Below are 18962 nucleotides of genomic sequence, written 5' to 3' on the forward strand. Positions count from 1 at the left end.
TGGCGGGTTTTTCTAAGTCCGTTTCGGAAAAAAGTGGTGGCCATGTTTATGCTAATGAGACACGGGATATTTAAATCCCTGCTTCATTAGCAATTTCGATGAGCCTAATCTCCATCTCTCTGTCAACAGAGAGGTGTAGTCTAGACACACCCTCCAGCTGCAGGGCAGTGCAAGGCCCTTCCACTCCTGTCCCCCACCCCCACATCCTGCCCCCACAGACCTGGAGGCGCCCCAGGGCACAGAGAGGAGCTGAGTCCCCGTCCATCCCTGGCCTCTCAGCTGCCCCTGTGCTGGGGCTGAACAGACCCATTACTGGATCTGTGGCTGAGGGAGCCGGTGGCCCCAGGGGATTACCAGCCCATGGTACCAAGGGGCTGAGGCACAGAGAGGGGGTGTCTGGCTGAGAGCGCACAGGGCGTCTGCGCAGAGGTGGGCACTGAACCCAGCTCTCTTGTGCCCCCAGAGGCTGCTTAGCCAGAGCCAAGCTCCCCCTGCCTCTGGGGTTAGGACAGGGGGAACCCAGAAGGGACCCAGCATCAGGGACTGAGCTCCCGGGGAGAATGGATCTGTCCCCTCAGTTTCCCGTCAAGCAGCCCCCTCACCAGTGCCCTGGATTGATTCCAACCCCCCACACTGCCCACCACACAGACAGACAGACAGACACGGACAGGGCTTACGGCTCTGCAGACGTCCCAGCTGTGAGGTGCAGGAGGAGCAGCAGGCCGGCCGGGGTTACCGGGGCCCCCATTCCTGGGTGCAGGCAGACGTGCTGGGACAAGGGACACACACACGTCACGCCCCTCTGAGTCCTTGTTCTTCCCTCCCACGCTCTGAGCCGGGGTCCAGCCTGCTGGGCCCTGATATAGACTCTGGGGCCGGAGCTTCGCCTGTGGGCCGGGCACAGAAGGGTCGGGTCAGGTCTCTGGCGGGGGCTGGCACACGCACCTAGGACAATATTTACCCACCAACCCAGCTGCTGGATCCGAGTCTGACGGTTCTGGCTGGCAAAGGCCCAGGCGGCCAGGGGGCCCCTCGCATTGGTTACAGGCCTGGGGGCGGGACCCCTGGGGTCAGTGGCCGGGCAGTAGCCGGGATGCTGGGACAGACCAGGCAGGAGTGGGGGGAGGAGCTTGCTGAGAAATGAGTTTGTTAAAATGGGCCCTAGCAGTGACCCACGACAGCCATGCCAATGGGGAGAACGGGGGGGGGGGGGGGCTGAACACGTCCCATGAAAACGTCTGTGAGGGGGCTGCACACCCCGCTCTGGGCAGAAGGGGTCCATCCACTGTGGCCTGAGGAAATCCTGCCCTCCCAGCCACACTGGGCATGCTCCAAGTGCTGGGCTAGCACAAAAGGGAGCAAGACAGCTCAGTCTGGGTGGGTGCTGGAGAAGAGGGACCTGTGAAGCCATGTTTATTGCACCATTGCCCGTGGGACCAGAACTAGGTCTGCTAGGGGTACGTCTGCACTACAGGGCAAGGTTGAATTCAGATATGCAATTTCAGCTACGTTAATTGCATAGCTGACGTCGAAGTGCCTTGACTCGGCTTTTGGCTCTGTCTACACTGCAGGAAGTCGAAGAGACTCTTTCTTCCACTTCCCTTACTCCTCGCAGAAGCAGACGGCCAGCATCAACCAGAGAGCCCCTTTCAGTTCGAATCAGCTGTATTCACTAGACCTGCTAATTCGAACCAGGGAAGATCGACAGTGGCAGCTTGAATCTTCTCTGTAGTGTAGACGTACCCCTGATGGGCAAACCCCTAGACCCAAAACTGGCAGAAGTGGGGGAAGGCCTCCGCCCCCTCTCCTCCACATGAAACCAGATACTGCACCTCTGGGATAACTTTCAGGATGTTTAGCTACTCACCTGGGATGGATAAAATTTATAACCCACCACATTGACACAAAGTCGAGGGCAGAAAGTGAGGGACATTCACCACCCCCTCCCACAGAAGATGTGGACGGCCGTCTGACATGAACTCAGTGTAATGCTCAAGATGGGAGGAACTGATGAGTCACAAAATGAATGGAGGAGTCCAATTATCTTGGTACCAAAATCCAATGGCACTTTGCATTTCTGCATCAATTTCTGTCAAGTTAATGCGATATCCTGGTGCAAAGCAGATCCAATGCCCCACAATGAAGAACTCCTGGGACGCCTGAGGTGGAGGGTACAAGTATCCATTGACCATTTACTTAATTAAAAGTTATTTGCAGATAATGCCTGTGACGGCAAAGGTGTAGGAAGAAAACACAGTCCAAAATGCCGCTTGGGGCCCTTACCAGAAGTACAGATTTGTCTTCCCCGCCATCAGGGTCTATCACCCAGGAATTGTTTTAGAGCTGCAGTAGCTCCTGTCTCCACCTTCCCCTCTCTCCTGTGCAGGTGCAATGAAGAGAGAGGAGGGGATGTTCAGCTGCAAACCAAGTAAGAGGCTATTCAGGGATTGATTACAAAGGGGGAAATGGGGAGGAGAACCTGATGCAGATAAAACAAGCATCAAACCAAACACGTGACAGTGTCAGCAACAACCAGGGGCTTGAACCCAGACCCAGTAATTCAAACCCTTTGGCTCGGTGAGTAAAGCCCTAAGGGCCAGGCCCCTTCTCTCCTGAGGACGTGGCAGTGGCGCTGGGGGAGGCGCCCAGGACGTTAACCCTCAGGCTGATTTAGAGCCCCTGGAGAGCACTGGGGAGCCCCACAATGTCCTGACGGGACTGAAGGGTGAAGGGGAGTCGCAGGCTGGTACAAGCAGGTTGTGTGGGGGTGAGGGATGGGAAAATCCCCTTCCTCCACGGCAGGCGTGGCTGGGGCTGCCCCTCGCTGGCAGGTGGCAGAGCAGAGGGGCCCGCGTACTCCAGCCACTAGGGCAGACAGCCCCTAGGCTGAGGCAACGCAGCCCTTGTAACGCCGTCGGGGGGGTCTGAGGGGAGCGGAACCCTCGTGACCGCTTGGCGGGAAAATCCGGTTTGGGCCGGTCCCTGAGCGCCCAGCGCCTGAGGAGATCCGACAGGATTCCTAGGTCGGGTCACAGACTCCAGTGCGTGGCCCCAGTTACTAAACAGGGTCATAACATTAGATTGTAACGCGGTAGAACAATGAAATCATGTATCAACAAACCCCCTACCAGAACTCAAGCGTGAAGACTGCCTTCCCCCCCCAGTTCGGTCTGCGAAGGGGGCGGGTGTGCGATGGGTGTGCATGCACAATGTGCACAAGCTCAGCACAGTTGGCTTTTTCTGGACTGTCCATTTTACTGAGCAGTTTTTGAAGAGCTCTAGCACTGAAAGTTTGGCAGGGGATTGTGCTCGGGAAAGAGAAATGTTTTTTGCCATTGCCATGGAAATCCATGCCACGCTGGCTGGGTTCCAAAGTAGGGACCCCTGCTGTCTGGACCTGTTCAGCAGAGAGTCCGACGTGTTCCCGAGTCATTGAGATCTGGGATGAAAATGACCTTGAATGGTTATGGGGCAGTGTCCTAACTGATGAATCTTTCAGTCCCTGGCCCATTGAAGCAGGTGCCTATAACCCCCCCGCACCGTACTGCACCATGAGCTTCCTGCTTTAAAAAGGGTTTTGCTTCTCTAGGATGGGGGTGGGGCGGCGGCGAACGGTCTGTGGGTTTTTCTTGCTACCTGATCTCAGTGTAGGGTCTCAGGAACGACAGGCCTGGGCTGCCCGGGGCCCTGCAGGCCTGGCTGCGCTGCCACAGTGCGTCTGTCAGGCTCTGGCCCCGTCTGGCTGGGGAGGGACCGTTCACACGGGGGCGCTGCCCCAGCACGGTCCCAGGTCCCTGGCGTTACACAGGTGGCACCAAAACACAAACAGGCAGGAGCAGGGGGTGGGACAGGCTGCTCCTCCCTCTCTCAGGCCGGGGCTTCCAGGCTCTGCGGGTTCAGCCCAGGCGAGCCGGTCGAGCTACGGCGGGTGGCGGGAGAGAAGGGCCGACGATGGTGCAGCGTCACTCGGTCCCTAATCGACCCTCCCGCGCAGCACAGCGAGCATCTCCCACTGGGGTAGGGCCTGGGGGAAATAACCAACTGCCCTGACATTAGCTCTGAACCAAACCCCGCCCCAGTGAGCGCAGGGCAGGAAGGGGGCAGAGCCGCAGGCCCAGGAGTGGCTGCTCTCAGGCTGCGGAGGAGCCGTGCGAGGAGCAGCAGCCGGGCAGCACAAAGTAAGAGAACAGCCTCACACAGGCGGGGGTTGTATCTTGTGTTAGGGTCTCAGCAGGACACATGGCAAACCCCCGGGGTCCCCACAGCAGCCCCTGGTTCCCATGGGTGACGGACAGCTGGGACCCCGCGGCTGGTCTGGGGATAAGAGGGGGGAGCAGGGGGATGTTTCCAGAGCAACCAGGGAGGCGTTGGCTGAAGAAGGTGCAAAGGGGGAACAGCAGCAGCCGAGAAGATCCTGGGCTGTCCGGCTGCCAGGGCGGCTCTCAGGACGGGCGCGGGGGGCTGCTGGGCAGGGGCTTCAGCGGGAATTTCCCAACATCTCGGTATCAGGGGCTTTAAATAAACAAACACCCCCTGAGAGAGGATCAAACCCCTCCCCCACCAGATGGACACCTCTCCACATGGCCCCCAGAACTCTCCCAACCCCCAAAGACTCCCCCCTCACAGTCACCCCCAGACCACAGAGTCCCTTGTGCCCCACATAGACCCTTTCCCCAAGGTATCCCTCCCCCTCGTGGGTCCCATGCTCCCTTCTCCCCCGACACAGACCTCTCCGCCCACGGCCTTGTCCCCCGGACAGGTGTAGGGACTGGAGTTGGGTGGGTGCATCACACCTACCTGAGCTGCAGGGGGCGCTGTACTCAGCCTCTGTGTGCTCCCCTGCAAGGCAAGGGGGGTGAGGGATGAGGAGAGAGCCCCTCCCCCCACTCCCGCCCAGGCAGAGTCTGTCACCCCAGCACAGGGGAGCCCTCCAGGGGGTCTGAGCCCCAGAGGGAGTGTAAGGTCGCCCAGGTGTCGGAGTGGGGCTGAGCGCTCTCCCCAAGCCCCACCCCCCAGTCAGACGGGCTCTGTGAGTCACCCTCAACCAGCTGACAGAAACTGCTCTGCCAGCCCGGCCTGGCACAAGGCTTTCTGGGGGCATCTGAGGAGCTAGAGGGAGAGCAACTGTGTGGGGCCCTGTAGCTGGGTCGTGAGATCCTGGTGGTAGCTGGGGGCCCGGGGTGAAGGACTTACAGCCACTTAGAAAAGTCTTCTCCTTCGCTGTGGGGCGTGGCCACAAGAATCCAATTTCCCCCTCCTGTGGGGGGGGGGGGAGCGGTGTCCTTCAAAGAGAGGAAGGAGCATCTTCGCGGGCAGGCTTGCAAACCTTGTGAGGAGGGCTTTAAACGAGGTTCGTCGGGGTATGGTAACCAAAACCCTGAGGGGAGTGGGAAAGTCGGATACCGGGAAGAAATGCAGAGAGGAAGGAGCAAGAAAGGAGGACCTCTGATTCGAATGGAGAAGATAGGGCAATCAACCGGTTAGATGAGGCTTTCTTTGGACAACTGAGTGAAGCTTCCAGTTCGCAGGCCCTGGTTCTTGTGGGGGACTTTAATCACCCTGACATCTGTTGGGAAACCAATACGGAAATACACAGGCAATCCAGGAAGTTTTTGGAGAATGTTGGGGATAACTTCTTGACACAAGTGCTGAAGGATCCAATCAGGGGCCGTGCGCAGCTTGACCTTCTCCTCACAAACAGGGAGGAACTAACAGGGGAAGTGGAGGTGGGTGACAACCTGGGAAGCAGTGATCATGAGATGGTAAATTTCAGGATCCTGACCAAAGGAAGATAAGAGAGTAGTAAAATACACACCTTGGACTTCAAAAAAGCAGATTTTGACTCCCTCAGAGATCTGATGGGCAGAATCTCCTGCGATGCTAACATGAAGGGGAAAGGAGTCCAGGACAGCTGGCAGTATTTTAAAGAAGCCTTATTGAAGGTACAGAAAGAAACCATCCCGACGCGTAGCAAGAGAGGCAAACATGGTAGGAGACCGGATTGGCTTACAGGGGAAATCCTTGGTGAACTTAAGCACAAAAAGGAAGCTTACAAAAAGTGGAAACTTGGACAAATGACCAGGGAGGAGTTTAAAGGTATAGCTCGAGAATGCCGGGGGGTTATCAGGAAGGCGAAAGCGTAAATGGACTTGCGACTGGCTAAGGCTGTGAAGGATAACAAGAAAGGTTTCTACAGGCATGTTAACAAGGGAAGAAGGACGATCCAGGGAACTATAGGCCAGTCAGTCTTACCTCGGTTCCTGGAAAAATCATGGAAGGGATCCTTAAGGAATCCATATTGAGGCACTTGGAAGAGAGGAAAGTGATTAGGAATAGTCAGCATGGATTCACAAAGGGCAAGTCGTGCCTGACCAATCTGATTAGCTTCTATGATGAGGTAACTGGCTCGGTGGACATGGGGAAGTCAGTGGATGTGATATACCTTGACTTTAGCAAGGCTTTTGATACGGTCTCCCACAATATTCTTGCCAGCAAGTTAAGGGAATGTGGATTGGATAAATGGACGGTAAGATGGATAGAAAGCTGGCTAGAAGGCCGGGCCCAGCGGGTAGTGATCAACGGCTCGATGTCAGGATGGCAGTTGGTTTCTAGCGGAGTGCCCCAAAGTTCAGTTCTAGGACCGGTTTTGTTCAATATCTTTATTAATGACCTGGATGAGGGGATGGATTGCACCCTCAGCAAGTTTGTGGATGACACTAAGCTGGGGGGAGAGGTAGATACGCTGGAGGGCAGAGATAGGGTCCAGAATGACTTAGACAAATTGGAGGATTGGGCCACAAGAAATCTGATGAGGTTCAACAAGGACAAGTGTAGAGTCCTGCACTTGGGATGGAAGAATCCCAAGCATAGTTACAAGCTGGGGACCAACCAGTTAAGTAGTGGTTCTGCAGAGGGTTACAGTGGATGAGAAGCTGGATATGAGTCAACAGTGTGCCCATGTAGCCAAGAAGGCTAATGGCATATTAGGATGCATTAAGAGGAGCATTGCCAGCAGATCCAGAGGTGTCATTATTCCCCTTTATTCGGCTTTGGTGAGGCCACATCTGGAGTATTGTGTCCAGTTCTGGGCCCCCCACTACAAAAAGGATGTGGACGCATTGGAGAGGGTCCAGCGGAGGGCAACCAAAATGATTAGGGGGCTGGAGCATATGACTTATGAGGAGAGGCTGAGGGACTTGGGTCTGTTTAGTCTGCAGAAGCGAAGAGTGAGGGGGGATTTAAGAGCAGCCTTCAACTTCCTGAAGGGAGGTTCCAAAGAGGATGGAGAGAAGCTGTTCTCAGTAGTGACAGATGGCAGAACAAGGAGCAATGGTCTCAAGTTGTGGTGGGAGAGGTCCAGGTTGGATATTAGGAAAAACGATTTCACTGGGAGGGTGGTGAAGCACTGGAATGGGTTACCTAGGGAAGTAGTGGAGTCTCCATCCCTAGAGGTGTTTAAGTCTGGGCTTGACAAAGCCCTGGCCGGGTTGATTTAGTTGGGATTGGTCCTGCCTAGAGCAGGGGGCTGGACTTGATGACCTTCTGAGGTCTCTTCCAGTTCTATGATTCTATGATTCTGGTTCTCCCCCTTTGCACCTGGGCATTTGGGCAGGCCGAGGAGAGGGCTTGTGTGCTCCTGCAGCTGACAGCTCTGGCTCAGATCCTGTGGACGGCAGAACCAGCTCCTGCCCCTTTGCTAGTCAGCCCTAAACTGAGCCAGGTTCCCTCCTTTTATTCTCCCTCCAGGCCCAGCATTGGCTGCAGGTAAAATGGGGTGGGGCTAATTGAGCAAAAAGGCCTTGTGTAGCCCCTGCACTGCCAGGTCCTCCTCTCACTTCCTCACAGGCCCTGGAGGGGCAGGATTCCTACAGCTGGGACGGCCCCATTTACACTAGCTGAAGTGTCCCCACTGACCCGACGAACACTGGGCTCCTGAGACCCTGCCCATGAGCCAGTCCCACAGAGTGAACCTGGGAAGGCTCTGACCTGAGTCATCTGGGGCCCTTGGGACGGGGGAAAGTTCAGTGACTTTCCCCCCCATCCCCACTGAGTGTGGCACAGCCCCCCAGAATAGCGGTAACGGGGATGGGGTCCATGCCGGACACTGACTGTGCCACGGTACCCACGGGAGCGGGGGGTCCAGGGTGGGCCCCAGGCGGGACTCACCCGGCTCGTAGTAATCGTACAGCCTCACAAGGGCCGCTCTGAGATTCTTCACAGGGAAATCCTGCTCCAGGGAGAAGGTGAAATTCGCCGCCTCCTTCGTCAGCTACCGAGAGGGCGACAGAGCGAACGCCCGGGCTGAGCGTCTGCACTGACAGCTCCAGCCCCCTCCCAGCGAGCGGCCCGGCCCTGCCAGCTTCCCTCTGCCCCTGGCCTGGAGCAGCGAGAAAATCCGCCCCCGAATCCCCGTTCTACCCCTGCAACGTGCAAACCCCTTTCATCACACTCAGGGCCTGGCTCCAGTCTCCCCCAGCTCCCCACAGCCTCCTTCACACCCCTCCCTGCGGTTTGGCTGAGGCTGGTCCCAACTCCCCTTCCTACATGAAAACCGGGCCCTTGAGATGGGGGGAGATTTCACCTGAGTGAGGCGCAGCCAACCAGAGCCCTGAGCACTCACCTGGTCCAGGTAGATGGTCACCTGGTCCTTCTGCACCTCCAGCCTCTTCACCAAGGGCTGCTTCTCCAGCTAGGAGTGCGGGGAGGAAACGGCTGAGCCTCGCACGGAGGGGCTGGGACCGGATTCACTGCCCAGCTGGGGGTGGGACATGGGGCCCCAAACACCCCCCATGGCCCAGGGGCCTGGCTGTCACCCCCCAGGTCACTAGGGGGCTGCTCTGGGAGGGGGAGGGTCTAGGCAGGGGCGCTCTGTTGCAGGGGAGCTAGTCACGGGCAGGAGCTGCTCAGTGACAGGATGGGAGACCCAGGGCTGTGCAGCACCTCACGGCTGTGTTAGGAGGCGCTGTGCTGCAGGGGCAGGGCACTGTGGGGGTAGCTCTGTGGGGGTCAGAGCTGCAATCTGTGTTCTCCTGGGGGGCTGGGCTCTCCCCATGGACCAGTCCCTAGATTCGGACTGTGTGACTGGCACTGTCTGGTCTCACCTGCCCCAGGGAGCTCTTGGCAGGGACGTAGCCGGACGGCAGCTTGGCCTCGACAATGACCATGTTGGTGGCTGAGCGCTCCCCGCTGTACCTGCAAGAGGAGCCAGGGGCTGAGGCCGGGGCAGCCCTGGGTACAGAACCCGGGGAGTGGGGGTGGAGAGGCAGGGGAGGCTTCACATCTTCTCAGCCCTGCAGGCATCTCAGGCCCTCTGCCTGTCCTGGGCTGTGAACGCCCCGTGTCCCAGCCAGCCTGAGCAAGGGGCAGCGGCCCCAGGAGCTGCTTGGGAGCCGACTGCTCCAGATCAGCCCCAGGACCTGTCTGTCACTGCCTGGCGCATTGGTCCTGCTTTGGGCAGGAGGCTGGATTCAACAACCCCCTGAGGCCTCTTCCAACTTCCTCATTCTATGATTTCAAGGGGCTACGAGCCCTGGGGGTGAATGTTTCCGCCAGCACTTCCAGCCCCCCAGCCCTGCAGTAGGACGGTGTGTGGAGGTGAGGGTTGGGGAGTACAAAGGGTTTGCACGCAGAAAGGGTGACTCTCGGTGTCCCTGGGGGTATGTCTACACTACCACCCTAGGAACTAGGGTGGTTAATGTAGTCATCCGAAGTTGCAAATGAAGCCCGGGATTTAAATATCCCGGGCTTCATTTGCATCTTGCCGGGCACCGCCGTTTTTAAAGCCCCGGTAGTTCGGACTCCGTGCCCGCGGCTACACGCGGCATGGACTAGGTAGTTCGAATTAGGCTCCACGAGGTGTAACAGTAGTTCGAATTAGAAAGCCTAATTAGAACTACCTACTCCGTGCCACGTGTAGCCGCGAGTATGGAGTCCGAACTACCGGGGCTTTAACAATGGCGGCGCCCAGCAAGATGCAAATGAAGATATTTAAATCCCGGGCTTCATTTGCAACTTTGGATGACTACATTAACCACCCTAGTTCGAACTAGGGTGGTAGTGTAGACATACCCTGGGTTATTGGTGTTACGAGGTGAGAGAGAATTCAGGACCCAGGCCAGTGGCTTGGAGACCCAAGTAATTGGGGACCTGCAGACCCAGCTCGGACGACATGGCCGGTTCTGGCCAGTGGGAGGCCAATGGGCTGCAGAGGGAGTACCCAGTGACCTGCCCGGCTGGTTCCAGTCAGGGGGAGTAAAGGAGGGAGGAGGGGCGAAGGGAGAAGCGAGGGGTTCAGGCCCCGGGACACAGAGCGAGGGGACCCCCTGAGGGGCCCACAGCAGAGCCAGGCGGGCTGGAGCTCAGAGAGGTGGGGGACGGTGGAGGGGCTCAGCCCCCAGGGGAGAGCGGATCCCCACAGAAGGGGGTTACCCCTGGGACCGTTGGGTGCCCTGTGAGTGTGACAGACAGCTCTGTCCAGCCACTTCCCCGCTGCCTGGGCCTGTCCCTGCCCCGGCGTCGGACCCAGCGGGTGGGGGGCCGGACTGGTACCGGGCGTGCAGGGCCAGGCTGAAGCGGGATGCGGCGCCCTCGCTGCACTCCTTCGGCTCCGTCTCCACCCGCAGCTCAAAGGTGGCGGCGCTCTTGGGGGGCGGCACGTTGTAGCGCAGAATCAGCTGGGAGAAAAGTGAGAGGGTTGGGGCGGAGCCTGGCACTGTGGGGCCCAGCCGTGGGGCAGTCCCAGGGCACAGCCACTCACTGCTGGGCCCCTCCTGCCCTCACCTGCATGAAGACACAGCCGCTGCCGCTGGCCTGCACCGTGTACTGCCCGGGGATCTCCTGCAGGGCCGCTCGCTGCAGCACCAGCCGGTTGGCGTTCTCCACGTGGAATTGCTGCCGGGCCCCGGCCGGGGAGCTCACGGTCACCGACACCGTCCCGCTCGCGCTGTACGTCAGGGCTGCGTATCTGGCCAGGGCCTGCAGGGCCACCACCGTGTCCTGGGGCAGGGGAGTCACCGAGGGGACAACAGGACCCCGCCTCCAACTCTCTGCAGCAGGATCGGGATTTCCTGTGATGCTGACAGAGTCCTTGTAGAGATTCTCCTGCTTGCTGAGCCAGCAGACGATCTGGGAGGCGGTCGCCAAGTCGGCAGCAGACACGTTGGGCAGGGAGAGATGGGCCAGCAGCACGTAAGCCATCAGCTCCACCTCCGCCGAGGGGGCCTGGTCCCAGTGGGGTCCGGGGCTGGGTAGGGCCTTCACCTTCCTCCGCCAGTGGAGCTGTCCCCCTAGGAGAGGGGCCGAGGGAAGGGCAGCCCCACGGCTGCAGTTACAACACAGCGGGTCACCTGTTTGCCTGGCAAAGGGACCCGGGCCCAGAGGGATTCCTGCCCCCCATCGACTGCAGCCGCCTCTGGGGCAGGACACAGTAGCTGGTTCCCAGGGCACTGGAGGGCTACACAGGGATAACAGGAGGCCACTGGGCTGGTCATGCGTAAGGTCTCTGGCTCAAAATCCTGGAACTACTGTTGCTGAGTCAAAAGCCCTGACTGCCTGGACCCCCCCAAGCCTGAGGTGCGGTGACGCGGGGACAGAGGTGATGCTGGCCCACTGGGGCCCTAAGCAGGTATATCCCCCACAACCCAAAATCCATCCCTGTCCCCCACCCCCGGGAAACAGGCCACATTCATTAGATGAGCGGCTGGTGGAGGAAGATAAAAGTGGAGACCCCATGAGATGCAATTGCTCAGCCTGCTTGTGCCTGGGGCCACTGCTGGTACAGGGGGATACTGAGTCCTGGAGTGCGGGGCCCTAGGGCTGGAGACAGGAGGGGAGCAGGGCCTAGCCAAAATGCTGAGGGCAGAGCCGTCACTAAGTGCAGAGGCAGTGTGTGGGCAGGGCCGTGGGGGGCAAGCCCTGCCCTGTGTCTGGAGGCCGCCAGGGGGGAGGGCACTGGAGCGAGGCGCTGCGGTACCGGCGCTGACGCTGTGCTGGGCCAGGCTCTGCAGAAGGGCGTCCCGCAGCTCCGTGCACCCTGCCAGCCCGAAGGCGTAGGCCAGCAGCGCCTGCGTGTAGAGGTCACTGGTGCGCGAGGACTCCTGGAGGCACTGGAGGGCCCTGGTCACCGTGGGGTCCTGGGACGGGGGAGACACCCAACAGACGCCCCATCAGGCTGAGCTGCCCAGGGGAGACGCCCCACGCCTGGGCGTGTCCCCCGGCTCCCAGCCCATGGACCCTCACAGCGCTCCACCTGCCAGCCAGCTCTCACCTGTCCCAGCCCGTCCCTGCCCCCGTCACCTACACCCAGCACCCCCACAAACCTCACCCAGGTTCCCACACTGAGCTCTAGACATGAAATTAGCCCAGCACCTCCTCATCCGCCAAATCTCCCTGCCCTACCCCCAGCCCAACACCCCACATCACCCTGCCCCAGGCCTTGGTACCAACTCAACAGACTGCCAGCACCCCCTCCCCCAACACCTCCTCCCATCTCCAGTACCCCGAACATCTCCCTGACACCCCCATATCCTCGCCCTGAGCCCCCCCAGTGCCCTGGTCCCTGCCCCGGCAGGAAGGCAGGGCTTGGCCTCACCGTGAGCGGCTGCCCCAGCTCCAGCAGCGCTGCCGTGACGTAAGCCGAGAGAGAGATTTCATCCATGATGTTGCCCTGCGGGAGATGGAGACACCGGGAGCTGCCTCAGGCCAGGCCTGTAGGGCCAGCAGATCTGGCTCCAGCGCTGTGGGGGGCTTGCATGGGCCCCTCCTCCTGCTGGGGCCTGTCAGGCCCATGTGGGTCGTAGCAGCCCGGGAGGCCAGGCTGTGGCAGTGAGTCCCACGGGCTAGTTCGCGAGAGGCGGCAATGGCTCCATGGCCACGGCTGCACTGGCCCCGTGTGAAATCCTCCCTCAGCCCCTGCGCCAGGGCCGGGCTGCGGGTTTGCAGGGACGTTCCCCAGACGCCTGTGGAGACGCGGGGCCGGTCCTGCAGCGGCTGAGGGATTCGCCCCCCCCGGGCGAGCTCCGGCTCGTTAAATCGTCCCCCGCGCGGGAATCCAGACTGTGCCTGAGATTTGTCTCCTCCTAGCTCCCAACCGGCCGGGGGTGGCCCCAGCCCTCCCAGATAGACCCGGCCCCTGCAAACGGCTGGGGACCAGCGGGGCCCAAACCGCAGCCTCTGGGATCGGAGACTGAGTGGAAACCTTTCACCACAAGCCAGATCCACATTCAGTGCGCCTGCCCCGTGCCCCCATGCCCTGGAACTTGGGTCCTTCGGACTACATCTCCCATGATGCACCAGAACTGCTCTTCTGACCCAGCCGTGTGGGGTGTCATGGGAGTCAAGTGACTACAGGGCCAGGCTGGGCCCACCAGGCTCTCCGTGCCATGCAATGGGTGTGGGGTCTGCTCGGTGCCAGCTGGGAGCCTGGGCTGCTCAGGAGCCAGGGTGGATGGACCAGGGCTGCTCCCTCCTGAAAAAACCCTCTGACCTGGCTGCCCAGGCCATTCAGCTGCCACTAAAGCCCAGGGAAACCCCCAAACCAAACCAGGCTACAACAACCATCTGCCGTGGGGAGCCCCAGGGACTTTTCCAGCTTCTCCCTCCACTAGCCCATCCCCCCGGCCTCCCACCTGCAGGGTGTTGTTCATCAGCTTCCCCACACTGCGGAAGCAGCCGCTCTCCAGCTGGTGATGCTGCAGCCACCCAAGGGCATCCTTTAGGTGTTTCTCGTCGATGGAGATGTAGAGTCTGGCCTGACCAAAGGACTTGAGGACGAAGGCCGTCAGCCTGGGCGAGGAGAGACCCGTTACAGCAGGGGTGGGGAACCATTTTGAGGTGGGGCCCACTGACCCACAGAAAAATCAGTCGGGGGACTGCACACAAGTGAGAAGCAAAGAGACGCCCCTTACTGAGAAGGAGAAAGACCCTTCCCTTGGTCCCATTGCACACCAGAACCGGGGGGGCAGGCTAGTAGACGTGTGTTCCAGCCCTGTGGGTTGGGAGCTGGGGTGCCAGCACAGACTCCCCAATGCTGAGCTTTGGGGGCCAGATCCAAGCAAGCCAGGGGCTGCATTCGGCCACTGGGGCTGAGGGACCCTCTGCCGGAGAGGCTGCGGGCCAAGAAGGAGGCATGTGGAGGGCCAGGGTTGGGGGGGATTCGGCATATGGGGGGATGAGCAGAGCTGTCAGGGGAACCCAGGGTGGGACTGGGGGATCGGCGAGAGGGCCGTGGGGCAGAGCTGTGTGGGGAGCAGAACTGGAATAACAGTGGGGCTGGGGGTCAGGCTGCAGCCCATGTCTGTCCTGTCCCCACCCAGAGCCCTGACTCGCCCGTGCAGGGCAGCCCCTCACCAGGTGTTGCCCGTGGAGTCGCTCTCCCCGAAGGCGCTGTAGGAGCCGTCCTTGTGCTTATAGTGAAGCTGGCGCTGGTACCCTGCGGGGTGGGAGAGACGCACTGAGTCCTGGATCTGCTCGTTGAATGGACTAGAATCCACTCCAGCCTGCCCACACCCCTTCCCCCTCACTCGGACCCCTGAGCAAAACACTCCACATGCACCTGGGTGGGAGCTGCAGCCCAGAAAGGAAAGGCCCAGGATCCCATTCCCTGACCAGCCAGTGCCCAGAGCTGGGGCTGGACTGGAACCCGGGCCCAGAGATGGCATGGACAGGCCCTGCCCTGGTCCCAGCATACCCAGGGGGTGGGGGTGGAGGTGGGCAGGACACTCACTGCTCTGCAGGAATCCCTGGGCCTTGTCTCTGATCTCCGGGCTCAGCTGCCCGCTCTTCTCCAGGTACTTCAGGGTGTAGATGCTGAGAGCGAACCGGACCATGTTCTGTTCTCCATCATCGAAGAACATGGGCTGCAGGTGCTCAATGTTCTGCAGAGCCGCGCCCATTATGTCTCCTGCCACCAAGGGGTCGGGGAGCAGAGAATGATCAGGCTGAACAACAGCTGCCCGGCCCTAACTCCGTGTCCCTGGAGCCCTGGAATCCAGGGCTCCGAGCCCCCAGTTCAGTTCAGCCTGGGGGGTTACGTGGGTAGCTGGTGAGGAATGGCCCAGAGGCCAATGCCCTGGCACAGCTTCCTGGCACCACCGTGTGAGTCTGCGGCCCCTCGCTGGGCGAGGCCCTGGAGCACAGACTGCAAGACCAGTCCTGCCCCAGCCCAAGGCCCCCACTCCACCTCCTGGGGCTTTCCTGTCCGTGACGCCCTGGCTCTCTGACCGGAGCGCTGGGCACAGCCGGGCTGGCTGGGCAGGCACCGCGCCCTGGCAGGGGTGGGGCAGGGGAATTCCTTACCCAGGACAGTCACGTGGGCCCGCTCGGACCCCGCCAGGACGTTCGCAGGCAGCTGCAAGGAGATTTCTTCGGACGCTGCGAGACACAAAGGCAAAGACACAACCGGAAAGGCCTGATGGGAGCCTGCCCCAGCCTGCAGCCAATCAGATCCCCCCATTCCACCCACCCCTCCAGGCTCTCGCCCGGTCACCACCCCTCACTCGGTCCCAAGCTCCCCGCGCCGCGGTACGCCAGGGCCTTGGGGGAGGGGCGGGGTTCTCAGGGCAGGGCCCTGCCTGTGGGGTCGGCCCCTCTTCTGGCTTCACAGGGCCCTTGTGTTGAGCTCTGCAGGGAGCTTAGGACACGTGGGCCAGGCTGACGGGAGGAGGAGCTGGTGCGACAGGCCCAGTGAGACTCGGGAGGAGGAGCTCGGGCCATTGGCCCATGGCAGCTGGTTCCATAACTGCCCACTAGTGGGAGCTTCTTCCCCGGGCAGCTGGGCCCCGCCCCTGTCACAGGCAGGTCACTGGCCTGGCCGGCACCTGGTCTGGTCCAGCCACAAGACCTCTTAGGAGTCTCCCTGAGTTACTGGCCCCCACTGGCCCCAGACAGGCGCTGGGCTCCTACCTTCCTGGCAGAGCAGGGAGCTGTGCGACTTCTCCTCCACGATCCCCCCCGGCTGTTGGGAAGGAGCATCAGAGAGAGTCAGGAGACAGCACCTTGCACGTCACAGCCTGACAAAGGTCAATCACAAGTGCACACTCGGTGGATTGGCCACCCCACCTCCCTCCGCTGAGCCCAGGCCCCAGCAGACACTGACCAGGACCAGCAGGGGCTGGATCACGGTGTCCACTCGCCCCTGGGCCGGCACCACGGCCAGCTCGTTGCCGCACAGCTCCTCGGTGCGCAGGGCCTCCGTGCTGACGGTGAAGTTCACCTCCCCTGCGGAGCCAGTCGGAGATGCCCATTAGACAGCCCCACGCCCTCCCTGGGAAGAGAGTGCCCTGGTCTAAGAGGGGAGGGGACTGCTAGGGAGAGGGAGGAGGAGAAGGGAGAGAAAAGCAGAATAAAGAGAAAATGGCGAGAGATAGAGACTGGGGGAGAAGAGAGGGCAGGGCGGAGGGAGGTGGTGACTGGGAAATGGTGCGTAGGCTGGAAGGGGTTTCTCTGCAGGGTGTTCTTTCCCCCCACCCCTCATCTCTTCCCATCTCTTCTCCTGTCATCTCGCATCAAGTCCTGAGGGACCCTTTCCTGCTCCTCCCCCTCACTCGCAGCACAGAGCCTCTAATGCCCCTCCCCCTTCTGCCTCCATTAGCCTTGATGGGGGGGGGTCCCCCGCAGAGCATGAGCCAGCCAGTTGCAGCCATATTATGAGCATTAGGCCCCATGTGCTAATAGAAGAGAGCACCGCGCACTGGGGGTTGCTTTCAAAGCAGGCTTTAGGGAAGGGACGGGCGACATTTTTATGGGGGCTCCACTCCAAAAAAAAAAAAAAAAAAAAAAGTTGTGGCCTCCGTGTGTCCCAGGACTTGGAGACACGTGCGAGCTGTGTGGAGGGGGCGTGTGACTCCTCGGTCAGGTCGCGGGGTGTTTGGAATCGCTGCAGTGGGAGGGAGGGTTTTGTTTGTCCATTGTGATCTGTCACATTACCGAATTGGAGGGAAGCAGCCAGATCGCTGCTGCACCCCTAGGTGGGGGTGTTGGCCCCAGAAATTGGTATAAAAGGGAGCCATGTGGGGTATTGAATGGGAGCTTATTGTTTGCTGATCTTATGTACGCTATTTATGTGAGTGTATAATGTCTGTGTGTGAAGGTAGGAATCTGTAATCTGTGTGGAAGCTGAATATTTCTCTGAATGTGGTTAAGCATGGCTATGGACAGGCTGATTAGCCAGGCCCTGTGGGACAATGGCACTTGATGGGCCAAAGACACACCCAAAGAATGGGGGCTGTCACCTGAGAGCAGCCAGCAGGAAACACAGAGATTGGCCTCTGACCAGGTGACTGGCTGCATACAAGAAGAGGCCAGGAAGGAGGTATAAAGAGGCCATGTGGTCGATGCCATTTTGTCTTCAGCTCAGCACTTCATCCCAGAGGCAGCATTGCAGGGATTGAAGGGCCCGAAAGACCTGTGGACCCATCCTGATCTTAGGATGCGCAATAAGAACTTTTAAACCAGCAGCTGCAACATCTCTGCTAGAGCCTGCATCGAAGACTGGGAGATTCGGTGCATGTAACGTACTATTCTTTAACAACCTGACTCTCATGCTTTTCTTTCTTGTGATAATAAACCTTTAGTTTTAGATGCTAAAGGATTGGCCCAGCGTGATTTGCGGGTAAGATCCAGAGGGTAAATTGACCAAGAATCTGTGGCTGGTTTCTTGGAACCAGACAGAACTTGTTCGGGGTAGGTGGGATTGGGTGCTAGGACCCCCCACCTGTGTATGAGGCCCAGGGCCATCTGGGGCACGGATATTGCTGGGGTGCCGGAGGGGTTTTGCTCGTGAGGCTTCAGGCAGGCAGCTGAAGTGCTCTGTGGGACTGGTTTGTGGCCTGTTTGGAGAGGTCACCAGTCTGGGGGCTGTAAGGAGCCCTGGATTTGAGCAATTCACCCTGAGCGGACGCCCTCAGCTGTGCCCAGACACGGCCCGGTCCGTCACATGATCAAGGCCCATTGTTGATAAAAGGGTCTCAGGCGGGGATGGAAGATTGTATTCGATGCACTGCATCTGTGGGATGGTCACTCCCCCCCCCCTCCGTCCACATTGCTTCCTCCCCCTACTTACCCTGTAAGCATGCCCCTCTCCGTGGGTACGGTTCTGCATCCCCCGTCGGCTCCACTCCCCACTCTTGGCTGCCGGCTGCCTCAGGAAAGGCTCTCTGCTACACGCTGATGCAGCTCACCAGTGGGGCCATCCCCACACCCAGCGCATGCGCTGCAGAACCATCACCGCTTCCGCTGCTTTGCGGCTCCAGCTGTCCCACCCCTGCCGCCTCCCTGCCGAGAGTGCGGGGCACCTCGGTCCGTCATAGGAGGGTCCTCCACCTTTGTCTGTAATTCTTTCAGACTCCCCATGATTGTAACTATGGCGCCCTGCACATTACTCTTGCTGTTGCAGTGATCCTAGCTGCTGAATCCGCCCCGTCCACTGCAGCCTGAAGAGCTGTCTTTGCTATGGACTGGCTCTTTGATGATGGAGGGTGGAGGAGTAGTATACTTATCGACCAAAGAGATCTAAGCATTTGTGCTCTTTCGCCTGAGATCTAGATTTGTATTGGGAGAGTTTTGATTTGTGATGAACCAAGCCCATGACCAATGACTCTAGGTGAGGATGTGAGAATAGAAAATCCATCCCTTTGGCTGGAACAAAGTATTTTCTGTCCATTCTGTGGTTGGTGGGGGGAGTAGAAGCTGGCATCTGCCACAGTACACCCAATGGTTCCAAGATACCCTCCTTGATGGGCAATGCTATCTTCGATGATGTAGCCGGGAGGAGTATTTTGAGTAATTGATATTGTTTGTCTTGCAGTGCAGTTTCCTGAGACTGAGCCACGTGTTTGAATAATTCTTGAAATTGTTTTAGGTCGTCTGCAGGGTGAAACTTGGAAAACTGCCTCCTCTGTAACTGTGGAAGACTGCAGGACCTGTGAGGAGCTCTCGGAACTGGACTGAGGTAAGTTCTCATCGTC

General features: G+C 59.4%; 2 protein-coding genes across 4 annotated transcripts in view; both read right to left on the reverse strand.

Annotated features, from left to right (window-relative positions):
* Window positions 1–2652, reverse strand: part of LOC112545886 (alpha-2-macroglobulin-like protein 1) — a 90081-nt gene extending 87429 nt beyond the window's left edge. Inside the window, exons 1-2 of one of the 2 annotated variants that reach the window (XM_089773958.1) lie at window positions 2284–2652; window positions 678–887 (exon numbers count right to left, since the gene is read on the reverse strand). In XM_089773958.1, the coding sequence (XP_089630084.1) occupies window positions 678–887; window positions 2284–2312 (239 nt within the window). In that variant the 5' untranslated portion in view covers window positions 2313–2652. The remainder of the gene's footprint in view (window positions 1–677; window positions 888–2283) is intronic. The other variant, XM_089773961.1, reaches the window with a different exon arrangement.
* Window positions 2653–4212: 1560 nt separating this feature from the next.
* The window catches only part of LOC102446370 (alpha-2-macroglobulin-like protein 1), a 53352-nt gene continuing 38602 nt past the window's right edge, over window positions 4213–18962 (reverse strand). For both annotated transcript variants that reach the window (XM_089773957.1, XM_089773956.1), the window contains 15 exons: window positions 16094–16215; window positions 15901–15952; window positions 15295–15369; window positions 14723–14899; window positions 14347–14428; window positions 13626–13782; window positions 12590–12664; window positions 11972–12131; window positions 10780–11285; window positions 10549–10673; window positions 9102–9192; window positions 8621–8689; window positions 8167–8269; window positions 4798–4839; window positions 4213–4512 (listed from right to left, as the gene is read on the reverse strand). In XM_089773957.1, the coding sequence (XP_089630083.1) occupies window positions 4478–4512; window positions 4798–4839; window positions 8167–8269; window positions 8621–8689; window positions 9102–9192; window positions 10549–10673; window positions 10780–11285; window positions 11972–12131; window positions 12590–12664; window positions 13626–13782; window positions 14347–14428; window positions 14723–14899; window positions 15295–15369; window positions 15901–15952; window positions 16094–16215 (1871 nt within the window). In that variant the 3' untranslated portion in view covers window positions 4213–4477. The remainder of the gene's footprint in view (window positions 4513–4797; window positions 4840–8166; window positions 8270–8620; window positions 8690–9101; window positions 9193–10548; window positions 10674–10779; window positions 11286–11971; window positions 12132–12589; window positions 12665–13625; window positions 13783–14346; window positions 14429–14722; window positions 14900–15294; window positions 15370–15900; window positions 15953–16093; window positions 16216–18962) is intronic.

This window comes from Pelodiscus sinensis, chromosome 29 (assembly GCF_052426305.1).
Source record: "Pelodiscus sinensis isolate ZL-2025 chromosome 29, ASM5242630v1, whole genome shotgun sequence".
Taxonomy (NCBI): Eukaryota; Metazoa; Chordata; order Testudines; family Trionychidae; genus Pelodiscus; species Pelodiscus sinensis.